Below are 12,870 nucleotides of genomic sequence, written 5' to 3'. Positions count from 1 at the left end.
TCAAGGAAATGCAAATTACAGCGACAAGAGACCATTTGTCCCAGTCCACTGGTGGTCCTGTGAATAACGCAACAGGCTTTCTGGAGAGCAATGTGGCATTAGCTATCATATTTTATTCTTTTTCTCAGCATCCACCTAAAGAAATGCTTCTACATGTGCAGGAGGAGACATGTTCAGAAGTGTTCGCTGATGTATCCTGTATCTCCAGGGGAAATTCTGAAAGTAATCTGAATGTCCAGCAATAGGTGAACGGTTAAACTATGGAACATCCGTACTGTGGGTTCCTTTGCAGCCATTACACAGCACACAGCAGATGTGCAAGCCTGGAGGAATCACTAGGGCAAACAGCCAGGTGAAAAAGGTGAGTTCCCAAACAACATACTCCCCAGCTATGATATAAGATTTGGGAATAATATATTTCTGTAAGTCATTAAAAAGGTGAGGAAGTTAACTCATCATTCTGATGGACGTAGAGGTGAGACAGTGGAATAAGGCAGTAGCTAATTAGCCTTTGAATTCTTAAGTATCATGAGAATATATGCATACAGTAATTGTGTGATTAAAAATAAATTATCTTTTTAAATAAGGAGAAAGATAAAATGACTCCCCATATTCACCCACCCCACAGTTCCCCTTAAACTCACTTCTGTTAAGCCTTTCATGGCTGGTCCACCATTGAGCGTTTCCTCCTTTGAGCAACCATGGCAGGGAAGAAGGACTCCAAGGGCAGGAGGAAATGAGGGAATGGGACAGAAGAGGGGTGAGGGAACAGTGCACAGGGGAAGCAGAATGCAAGGAAAGATGTGAAGAGAAAGAGGGAAGGAAAATGCTGTGAGAAAGCAACTTCACACTCATCTGAATCCTCTTATTATTCCTCTCTCTGTAAGGTCTCTTCCAAATGCATGACTTCCAAGAGCCTCACAGCATCCAAAAGAACTATAGGAAGTTATCTTCACCCTCACTGGCTCTTCATGTGACTTGTTACCAAGAATTCTGGGGGAAACACGCTTTCATTAGACATATCTATTTTTTACAATGTCCCTACATTCTATCCTTCCGAGAGAGTAGAGCTCCAGGCCCTTCACCATGGAGGGGTGGGGAAGGGAGACAGACAAATCCACCTGCGGCTGTGGTCATCAACCTGAAAAGGACGTCAGAGTCACATGGGAGCTGACAGGAATGTCAATGCCCAGACCCGTCCCCATTCCACTCAACTCTGGGGTGGGACCTGCCCAAGCTCCCAAGCAATTCCAGTGAACAGCCAGAGCGGTGAACACTGCTTTAAAGCTTGCTGATGGTCCATAAAACCATCGAGTAATATCAGAGGTGCCAAACTTCCCTACTTACAACATCCCAGTCTCTTCCTCAAAAGGTTACTGGTCAATCCCAATTCTCATTCCACAGGGAAAAAAAGTATACTATCCTCCCAGCAGCCTGCTAGTCACAGCCTGTATCTATCAGGGAACCAAAAGTAAGTGGGGAAGGGGTGGACCCCAGGGCCCAGCTCAGCCACCACTGAGTAGTGGGGTTTGGCTATGTCCCATCTCTGCATCTCAGTTTTTCTCTTCTGCAGAATAGAGCCATCACCTCCCTACTCCCAAGGACAGAGTAAGGACAATTTTCAGGATGTGCCTTTGTGGACTTGTAATCCATTGGAAGGGAGGCACTCTTAAAATGTGTGGGGTGATTTTAAATTGATATCCCAAACATGTTGGGAAACTTAGAACATACATTCTCTGAGTTACTCATTTAGGATTAAAAGGAACCTCTCTTCTTCTCTCCCTCCCATTCATCCATCCATTCATTCATTTTCCTTTCTAGTTGTGGGTGGGGAGGGGCAGGGAGCACACTCTTTACAAGCATTGGGAGGTATTTTCTTTCTGAGAGTCAACTGTCATCTCTCAGATCCTAAAAAATGACCTCACCCACTGAAAAGCAACATTCTTCTCCACTCCCTCAAGTCTTCTCAAGGTTTCCAAGATTCTTAACAATTTTCTCTCCCAGAAACATCAAAACACCACTGCAGACAGGCAGCCTGGGACATTCTCTGAGGTTTTTTTGTTTTTGTCTTTGGCTTCCCTTTAAAACAGTCATCAGGTTAAATAAAAACAAGCAAAAGTGCTTTAGCAGAAAGATTTCCCATTAAGTGGTGTCAATAAAGAGACTGTATTTTTTTCAAAGAGTGGTTATATAGACACTTCTAACCCTGGCCTTGCTTAAAGTCGCCACAGCTGCCCCCTCCCCTGGAGTCTGGACTCCAGCTGTTTTGGGTTAGGGGGGAGTAGTTGATGAGAGCAGGATTGGAATGTTCCCCCCTTGGCCAGCAGCGTACAGGCGGATCACAGGATCCTGCCAGGTGTTTGCATTCTTCCAGGGAACCTCAGGGAATGCAGGCGGCTTAAGGAATGCATCTAGATGGCACAAGTGCTTTCCACACTCTGCCTCACAGCTAACATCTGTTTAACAGCTGCTCCAGATGTGGATATCTGGGCATGGCTAGGCCCAACCTATCCCAGGAGCAGGAGCTGGGAGTGCAGGGCCCAGATTGAAGCTCTGTGTCCTGAGAACTCAGATGGTCCTACAGAGAGGGCAGAGGCACTGGGAAGGCCCCTCCTTCCAAATTCTCCCTGACGGGAACGGACATTCTACCACTCGCAAAGCGCTCCACTGGGGTGAAGCCACAGCTTCCTGAGACCCCTCTCTTGGAAGAGCCCATTTCACCTGCAGGAAACTTCAGGGGATGCTCTGCTGGAGGCCACCGGAGTCTCCCACACCGTTGGGGAGACAGGCAGCACATGCCAGACCAGCCCCATGCCTCTCTGTGGGGCTGGAGCCAAGGCCAAGCCCTCTTATCTACTCAAGGCCTTTGCTCCAGCAACCAGCCCCTCTGCCCTGGACCACTCCCATCCAGGCTTATGCCTCCATCGCCTTTGATGGCATCTTCCTGACATCACCTCCTGACCCTCATCACTCCTCACACTCCATGTTCTTGACTTATTTTTCCCCAGAGCAATTGCCATCCACCCCTGGAATAAGGGCCACAAGGGGTGAGCTTTTCCTCTCTTTTGCTCACTCCCGGGTACACGGTCCTAGGACAGTACCAGGTGCAGAGCAGGTGTTCACTACACACTTGTAGCTTGAATATTGAACAGATTACAGGCTCGCTACTACCTGTGATCTTAGAACTTGAAGGACACCCAGGAAAGCATCACATATATTTCCATTTCTCTCTCAGGGCTGATCTTCCCTTCCCTACCCTCCAATGGGGATAAGGCATGCACCCCCATGGCTGTGAAACAGGAGGGAAGGGGACAGAGTGCAACCTCGAGAACAACGTAAGTCATGAAAGTGAAAGTCACTCAGCTGTGTCCGACTCTTTGCAACCCCATGGACTACAGTCCGTGGCATTCTCCAAGCCAGAATACTGGAGTGGGTGGCCTTTCCCTTCACCAGGGGTTCTTCTCAACCCAGGGATCCAACCCAGGTCTCTCTCACATTGCAGGTGGATTCTTAACCAGCTGAGCCACCAGGGAAGCCCAAGAATACTGGAGTGTGTAGCCTATCCCTTCTCCTGGGGATCTTCCCAACCCAGGAATCGAACTGGGGCTCTTTACCAACTGAGCTATCAGGGAAGCCCCAGAGTCCACAGACCAGGGAAGCCATATAGTCACAGGACATGACAAAAGCTGATTAGATCTACCTAGATCCAAGATGGCGAAAGATTCAACTTCCAGTAGACCTTGAGCCTCATTATATCCTCATTGTAATATATTAGCTAAATTACACACTCACCAGCACCATGACAGTTCAGAGCTAACCATAAAAGGCTAAATAGTGGGCAGTGGCCCAATGCCTGGAAATCCTTGCCCTTCCTCCCACCCTAAAGAGTTGGAATCCTCCCACCCATTAGCCTATGAAATTACTCAGCCCATGAAAACTAACCAAGCCATATTTCAGAGCCTCTGGTCCTCTAAGATGGCCCACACTCTGTGGAGTATGTTTCACTCTAAATAAATTCACTTCTTACCTATCATTTTGTCTCTCACTGGATTCTTTCTGAGATAAGACATCAAGAACCCGACCTTCACGAAGTCTTGACAAGTGTGCGATCTCCACTAAGAGCGTGGGTTCAAGCCCCAATCTGAGCTGTACTGTTTTGGTTTCAGAATTTCCCAGGGCCATTCCTGGTCCTGAGTTCCAGGAAAGCCACAAGTTCATTCTGGCCTTCTAAAAGCTAGAGGCTCTGTATCTGCTGCCCACCCAGATGGTGAGTCAGACAGCTTCACTTGGCTTTCCTCCAAACCAGGGGCCACATGTGGCTCCTCTCTACTTGGGAGAGGAGCCCTGGGCTTGAGGGTGGACAAGTACAAGAGATGGACACTGGGCCTCAGACCCTGAGCAGAAGAGACCCTCCTGAACCTCCAGATACAGACAACACCCTGCTCCTCCGGAGTTTTTGAGCCTCTTATCACCTCTGAACTTTCAACATTCCTGAGATGGCAGGATCATCCTCATTCACCAGGTAAGAAAGCCAAGCCTCAGAGAAGTTGAGGGGTCTGCTTGCCTGAGGTCACACATGGAACCAACTCTTGAACAATGATCTACTGAGGATTTATCATGTTCAGCAAAGATGCACTTGACACGGTCACTTCCCTTAATGGTTCACATTCTACTCTGGAGAACTGGAAACTTCCAAATCTCGACCCACAGTCTTTCAGCAGAGTTCACCTTCCACCAGGGCTGCCACAGACTGGCCAGCAGCAGGGAAGCTCCAGAGCTTCAGACCTGAGATTCTGGTCTGAAGGCTTCATGTGCGTCACGAGGTCTGGCACACAGAGCCCTCGGTGAGGCCTGAGAGACACGATCCTTTGGCTGCCAACAACTGCCTGTATTCGACATCAGAGGACCTATTCAGAAGTGACAGACTTTTGATGGTGTGCCTTTGGATGAGCTTCAATCATCAGATGTCTGCTAGAACATGAGCTTGTGGCTCATGGAGCCGGGAGCAGTGCCTTGCACAAAGCAGGTGCTCAATAAACGAGGGTTCCATGAATTGTGAGTCTGCCAGGCCCGAGCTGCCCAGTGGGGTCAGAGGGGCCAGGAGTGCACAGCCGGGGACTTTCTGCCTGGATCCCATACTCTGGTTGGGGGGCCACCCCCATCTTGGCAATCTAGGGCCACACGACCAGACGCTGCCTGGAGCCAGGGCCCCTTAGCATCCCTCTGAGTTTGCCGAGCCCCGTGCCCTCCCGGGTGGTGTTACCTGGGAGATGTGGGACTGCGTCTTCTCGCTCTCGCCGTCACCCTCCGTCTTGTCGGTCAGCAGCCCCTGCACCTGGTACTCCAGCACGTAGCTGTCGATGAAGCGCTCCAGCTCCTCAATTTCCTGGGAGCGGCTGCTCCCGGCCTCGGAGGAGGCGGACGCTGCTGAAGAGTTCTCCATCCCTCCCGCTCAGGGGCCTGGGCTGCAGGAGGCAGAGGACAGATGGGCTCGGTGAGACGACAACGCTGCTGGAGGCAGAGATGGGGGCCCCACCTGAGAAGCCCTCCCCCTCCCGGAGGCACTCCCTCATCCATCCTGCCCTCTCCCAAGCCCTTGAGCAGTCAGTGGGGCGCTGGCTGGCCTTTAGCAAATGAAGAGGAAGCTGTGATTCCTCCTGGGGAGTCGGGAAGGAGACTCAGGCCCAGAGAAGGGCCAGTATTGTGTCTAATTGTCCAGCATCGTAACTGGTGCCATGCTGGGTGTCAGTTCATACCTAGACCTTACCACTCAGGAGAAAGTGGAAAATTGGACCCAGCCTACCACCCCAGCCCCATTTCCCAACATGGAGTTAACAAAATCTATCATAAAGCAGAATAAGACTGACCACAGGTATCTATGTCCCTGACTCCAGCATTGAGACATACAGGGGGTCCCCAGACACAGACGCTTTAAAGGGTCTGCGCCTCCAAGAATACCTCCTTCCAAAGACATGTTTTCGTTTTGGACACCAGACCATCCCTAAATTTGGTGAAGATGGTAGGCGATAACGTGCAGCCTGTTAGTGGTGTGTCCAGTAGGACACACGCTATACTCCATCTCTAAGGACATGGCTAGCTTTTAAAGATACAATGTGTAAGGCCCAGCGGGTTGTCTGGGAGGGCATGGTTCAGCCTTGGACACTGTCTGGTCACCCTCCATAGGAGCGCATGATGCCCTCATTAAGAGCTCAGGCCCTCTCCCTGAGAAGCTTGACATAAAGTTTGACCAGTGTTCCATGGATATCTATTAAAGACTACCAATAAAACTGCTGTCCCTAGGAGGAATTCCCTGGCAGTCCAGGGATTAGGACTCTGCACTTCCACTGCATAGGACATTAGTTCCATCCCTGGTTAGGGAACTAAAATCCTATATGCCTTGTTGCTGCTGCTGCTAAGTCACTTCAGTCATGTCCGACTCTGTGCAACTCCATAGACGGCAGCCCACTAGGCTCCCCCGTCCCTGGGATTCTCCAGGCAAGAACACTGGAGTCGGTTGCCATTTCCTTCTCCAATGCATGAAGTGAAAAGTGAAAGTGAAGTCGCTCAGTTGTGTCTGACTCTTCGCAACCCCATGGACTGCAGCCTACCAGGCTCCTCTGCCTATGGGATTTCCCAGGCAAGAGTACTGGAGTGGGGTGCCTTTGCCTTCTCCCTATATGCCTTGAAGCATTGCTTAAAAAAAAAAGCTGTCCATCTCCAACAGGACTGGTTAACCTAGCAGCTACAGGGGTCCAGGCCTGCAGGGACACCTTCACTGTCCACTCTTGTCCTCAAAGCTCCTGCAGCCCACCTGGAAGTTGAGAAAGCTAAAACCATTCTTACTATTAGCTCCCTTCCCAGCAGGGACAACCCCCCCCCACACACACACACACACACACACACTCCTGCTCCTGACAGGAAGGGGCTTTAAAGCTGGTCTGGCGTCCCTTCCACTGTCTGGAAATCAGTGCTTTCCAGCGGCAGCCCACTGAGCAGAAAAAGCAGAGATTGCACATGGCTTCACCATCAGAACTAGTACAAGAGTCTTCTACCAAATCACCACCCTTAGATACACAAAGTGAAGTGAAGTGAGGTCGCTCAACAAAGACCCAAGTAAATGGGTGGGGCTGAGACCACAAAGGGCTTTCGGCGCCTTGAATGTGTTGTGGATAATAAAGACAACTTCCTAGTATGTTTAGAGGAACACCTGAATTTCAAAACCTTGGATTACTGAGAGCTTTTGTAGGACACAGTTATTCACCAACACATAAGAGTTTGTTGAGTTTTCAATAGTAATGAATCCAAAATAGGACAAGAAGCGGCCCGAGGGGTTCCAGAAATGCTGCAAGACCATGAATGCTGACTCCCCCAAACCCTCGTCGGGCTCCCCAGAGGCTGTGCTGACCATGGGAAGGATGGTCACACAAGTGGACACACGTTCTCCAGCTGATTTCCTGATTCGGGTTTTGGCTCTTGGCTGCTGCATGAGATCCAGCCTCCCTTGGACCCCAAACCAGCTACAGAGGGTATGTGCTAGGCTTCTGAGCTCAGTAACCTTGGGGCTCGTGGGTGTGTCCCAAGCCCCATGGGAGGAGCCTGTGGTTTCAGGCTTGGGTGCTCTCTTCAGAGTGGGGGAACCCAGGGATGGAGGCCAGGGTGGCGGTGAGTGTGCAGGCAGGCACTTTGCTCAGATTGAAATTAGTGTGCCTAGTGGTGCAAGGGCCGCTTCCTCCACCTGCCATTCAAGGCCCCGAGTGGTCTTACGTCCTTCCTAACACCAACCCCACTGCTCAGACAGCTGCCTCCTGCCCCCTGGCCACTCTGCTTTTTGTCCTGGATGTAAGTTAAGTGTGGCAGGCTTCAGAACTCAAGAGAGCCCTGAGCATACACTTTCTCCCAGTTACTCAATCAAACATTAACCTAGGAACTCCTGGGAGAGGATTTTGTAAATGTAATTAAACTCCAAGTCAGCAGATCTGCAGACAGAGTATTCAGGAGGGCCTGACCCAATCACATGAGCCCCTTACATCCGGGGCTGGAGGGAGAGACAAGAGTCTCGGCCTGAAGGAGAAGGAATGTGTGTGCAAGGTTCGTGGGCAGCCTCGAGAGGCTGACAGCCATCCCTGGTCAATGACCGAGCAGGAAAAGTGCTTCCAGCCTGCAAGAGCAAGAAGTAAATTCAACAAGCCCTGAGCTTGGGGGCAGGTTCTGTCTCCCAGAGCCTCCAGACCAGAACTCAGCCTGACCAACACCCTGCTTTCAGCTTCCTGCTGTGCCGAGAGGGGCTTCTGACTTCCAGCCCTGTGAGATGATAAACAGACGTTATTCTAAGCCTTTAAGTTTGTGGCACTAAACCACTAACACGGGACGCTCTTTCTGCCTCTGTGCTTTTGCTCACTCTGTGTTGCTCATCCAAAGTCACTCTCCCCTTCCTTCCACCTGCCCAGTCTCAGGGTCCTTATACTCACGAGGGGCTAGAACCTTAGAGGCCAGTGCCAGCTAGCCCAATCCCCACCTTTAACAGCAGTGAGTGGGCAAAGGATTCACCCAGTCTCAGTCTAGGAGTATGAATACGGCAACCCCTATTAATGACAGGAGCTGCTAATGTACCAGCACAAGTAGCCTGGGCCAGCACCCTCCTCAACATTCGACAGGCCTTCATCCACTTACCCCTCACTGTAACTCTATGCAATTGATACAAAGTAACTTGCCCAAGATCACACAGCAGAGCACGGAGTCCACCTACACCTCACTGCCTCTTTTTTTTTGGGGGGGGAATATAATTGCTTTACAACATTGTGTTAGTTTCATTACAACAAAGTGAATCAGGTATGCATGCGTGCTAACGACCCCATGGACTGGTGTAGCCCGCCAGGCTCCTCTGTCCATGGGATTCTCTAGGCAAGAATACTGGAATGGGTTGCCATGTCCTTTTCCTGGGGATCTTCCTCACCCAGGGATCAAACTTGAGCCTCTTACATCTCCTACATCGGCGGGGTGTGGCGGGGTTGGGGGGGGGGCTCCTTTAGCACTAGTGCCAGCTGGGAAGCCCAAATCAGGTATAGTGAAGTGAAGTGAAGTAGCTCAGTCGTGTCTGACTCTTTGCGACCCCGTGAACTGTAGCCTATTCAAAAGCAGAGACATTACTTTGCCGACTAAGGTCCGTCTAGTCAAGGCTATGGTTTTTCCTGTGGTCATGTACGGATGTGAGAGTTGGACTGTGAAGGAGGATGAGCGCCGAAGAATTGATGCTTTTGAACTGTGGTGTTGGAGAAGACTCTTGAGAGTCCCTTGGACTGCAAGAAGATCCAACCAGTCCATTCTGAAGGAGGTCAGCCCTGGGATTTCTTTGGAAGGAATGATGGTAAAGCTGAAACTCCAGTACTTTGGCCACCTCATGCGAAGAGTTGACTCATTGGAAAAGACTCTGATGCTGGGAGGGATTGGGGGCAGGAGGAAAAGGGGGCGACAGAGGATGAGATGGCTGGATGGCATCACTGACTCGATGGACATGAGTCTGAGTGAACTCTGGGAGTTGGTGATGGACAGGGAGGCCTGGTGTGCTGCGATTCATGGGGTCGCAAAGAGTCGGACACGCCTGAGCGATTGAACTGAACTGAACTGTAGCCAACCAGGCTCCTCTGTCCATGGGATTCTCCAGGCAAGAACACTGGAGTGGGCTGCCATTTCCATCTCCAGGGGATCTTCCCGATCCAGGGTTCGAACCCGGGTCTCCCACATTGCAGGCAGATGCTTTAACCTCTGAGCCACCTGGGAAGCCCAAGTCAGGTATATGTATACGTACATCCCCACCCTCTGGACCTTCCTCTCACCGCCCCCTCTACCCCGCCCCCGCCATCCCACCCATCTAGGTCATCACAGAGCATGGAGCTGAGCTTCCTGGGCTTTCTTGTCCCACCTCCTGGCAGCCTGCTCAGGCCCTCAGGAAATCACCCACTCCTTTTACCACCGCCCTTCCAAAGCCCAGTGAGTTCTTCAGTGCTCTGTGTGTGTGTCCTAACCTCCACTGGGCTGCAGGCTCGAGAGGGCTGGGCCCCGTGCCACGCTCACGCACGGCCTTGGGCAGGCGGTCGGCCTCAGCAGGATGGGGTGATAAGGTCGGTGCCCAGAGAAGGCTGAAAAGGAGCCGGCCTGCAGCAAAGGCCAATGTCTAAGGCCGCGCCCATGATTCCTCGAAGAACTTCAGATCTTATCACGGGCTTCTGGCTCCTGTCTCATGAGCAGGCAGAGGACTGGGCTCTGTAGGAACTAGACAGGAGTGTTTCCAGGAGGACCAAGTGCCCAGCCCGGCCTACACAGCAGGCTCAGCTCTACGCTGCTGGGGCTTCCCGGCTCTCATGGGCCTGTCACGGGGCCACACCATCATCCCGGGAGGGAGGCGGGGGCAGCAATCACCCCCTCCTGGCTCACTGAGGAAAGGGGGGACTTGAGACACATTCCCACCCTGGAGAATCCTGGTGCCCAGAGGGAAAAGGAGCAGACCCCACACTGGTCGCTGGTCTTGGAGACCCCCTCCCACTCCAGTCACTGCGGCCCAGGCAGGGTCTCCTGCGCAGCCTGACTGCACGTCCCCTCGGCTGCCCAGGGCTCCTCGGGCACACACCAACAGCCCCTGCAGGAGGCCTGCTGGTTCCTGCATCTCGGAGCGGGAGGAGCTGATAGCCTCTGCAGCAGCCCTGGACGGAGACAAACCCTCCCTCTCGGTCTCTCAGACAACAGCTGAGGCGCCTTCTCCGTGGTCCCGCAGGGCGACCCAGGGCACAGAGCCCAGAGGCCCACAGGGTGACCAGTCCGTGACGCCCCTATGCTGACCCCCTCCTCCCGTGTCTCTCCCCCCAGGGAGACCCATTCCTGGGGCATCACTTGGGTTGGGCTCGTTTGTCTGTTCTACAATGAGCCCCAACCAGGGTGCAGGTCCCACCTTCAGAAGAAAAGCCCCGAGCTTTCTCTCTTTACTGGAGAAGAGGGAGGTGGGAGAGGAAACTGGGTCTACATCATCCATCTCCTAGGCCATCAGCCAGGCACTCACTCCCCCACTTTCAATAAAGGTAAAGTACCTATAACTCAAAACATAGCACTGAAGCCATTTTCAAGTGTACAATTCAGCGGCATTAAGTACATTCATCAAGCTATGGTTTTTCCAGTGGTCATGTATGGATGTGAGAGTGACTATAAAGAAAGCTGAATGCAGAAGAACGGATGCTTTTGAACTGTGGTGTTGGAGAAGGCTCTCAAGAGTCCCTTGGACTGCAAGGAGATCCAACCAGTCCATCCTAAAGGAAATCAGTCCAGGGTGTTCATTGGAAGGACTGATGCTGAAGCTCAAACTCCAACACTTTGGCCACCTGATGCGAAGAACTGACTCACTGGACAAGACCCTGATGCTGGGAAAGATTGAAGGCAGGAGGAGAAGGGGACAACAGGGGATGAGATGGTTGGATGGCCTTACCGATTCTATGGACATGAGTTTGAGTAGACTCTGGGAGTTGCTGATGGTCAGGGAGGCCTGGCATGCTGCAGTCCATAGGGGTCGCAAAGAGTCAGACATGACTGAGCGACTAAACTGAACTGAAGTACATTCACAGTATTACGTAAGCACCATCACTATCTATTTCCAGAAGACTGTCATCATCCCAACAGAAATCTGGTGCCCAATAAACAGCCCTCCATCCCCTGCCCCAGCCCCTGGCAATTGCTCTCCTTTCTCTCTTGGCTCCTCTGCATACCTCCTTTAGGTGGCGTCATACAACATCTGTCCTTTTGTGACTGGCTTATTTCACTTCTAATGTTTTCAAGATTCAATCATGTTGTAGAATGTGTCAGAATTTCACGCCTTTTTGTGGATGAATAATACACTGTGTTACAACAGACTTATGTATGGACCACATTTTGCTTATTCATTCACTCATCAATGGACACTCAGGCTGTTCTCACCTTTGGCTGTTGTGATTAATGCTGCTACAAACACGGGTGTACAAGTATCTGAGTTCCTGTTTGTAATTCTCTGGGGTAAAAGCCTAGAAGGACCTGTCTACTTTTAAGGTAAGAACAGTGAGGAGGCACAGAGTGAACTCCAGGCTGGTGGAGACCAGGGAAATGAAGAGACACTTCTCTCCAGACTTGTTCTGCTTCCTTCCTGCTGCTGCTCTGGGGTCTCCTCCTGGCTCCGCTTCTCATTCACAGCAAGATCAGGATACGTGCTCAGTCACTTCAGTCGTGTCCAACTCTCTGCGACCCCATGGACTGCAGCTCACCAAGCTCTTCTGCCCATGGGGTTCTCCAGGCAAGAACACTGGAGTGGGTTGCCATGCCCTCCTCCAGGGGATCTTCCCGACCCAGGGATCGAACCCACGTCTCCTGCACTGGCAGGTGGGTTCTTCACCAGTAACGCCACCTGGGAAGCATAGATCAGGGTGGGAAATCCCCAAACAGCTAAGCTGCTGGGTAAGCTGAGAGCCAGCAAGAAGAGCTTCTGTTTTAATGATCAGTGAAAAGTGGGAAGGGGGCTGAGCCCAGAGGAAGAAGAAAAAGAGGAGAGGTTGGACGAGGAGAAGAAACACCTCTTGTAGCTGCAGCTATCCAAGATGTGGCCTGCGGGGCTGTGGCCAGATCTCAGGAACACGCCCTTCTGCCTTCGGGGCTCCCCTCCTCACGCTGCTGTGCCCCCTAGCCCCTGCCAGGTGATGGATGCCCAGGAACAAAAAGGCAGGCAGCAGGCGTGGGGAAAGTGCTGAGGCCACACTTCGCTGTAAAGGGCAGGCAGCCTTGGAGCCTGCAGGCAGGAGGCGGGGCCCGGGTGGGCACAGCTGCAGGAGGGTCACAGAGGGGCTGAGGCCGTGGGGCGCTGTG

The 12,870-nt window shown here is 51.9% G+C and overlaps 1 protein-coding gene across 3 annotated transcripts in view; it reads right to left on the bottom strand.

The window, feature by feature from the left end:
* The window catches only part of CTIF (cap binding complex dependent translation initiation factor), a 321,475-nt gene that overhangs the window by 238,416 nt on the left and 70,189 nt on the right, over positions 1 to 12,870 (bottom strand). For all 3 annotated transcript variants that reach the window (XM_069568499.1, XM_069568501.1, XM_069568500.1), the window contains exon 2: positions 5,264 to 5,465. In XM_069568499.1, the coding sequence (XP_069424600.1) occupies positions 5,264 to 5,443 (180 nt within the window). In that variant the 5' untranslated portion in view covers positions 5,444 to 5,465. The remainder of the gene's footprint in view (positions 1 to 5,263; positions 5,466 to 12,870) is intronic.

This window comes from Ovis canadensis, chromosome 23 (genome assembly GCF_042477335.2).
Source record: "Ovis canadensis isolate MfBH-ARS-UI-01 breed Bighorn chromosome 23, ARS-UI_OviCan_v2, whole genome shotgun sequence".
Classification (NCBI taxonomy): domain Eukaryota; kingdom Metazoa; phylum Chordata; class Mammalia; order Artiodactyla; family Bovidae; genus Ovis; species Ovis canadensis.
This window is presented reverse-complemented; position numbering and strand designations above follow the sequence as displayed.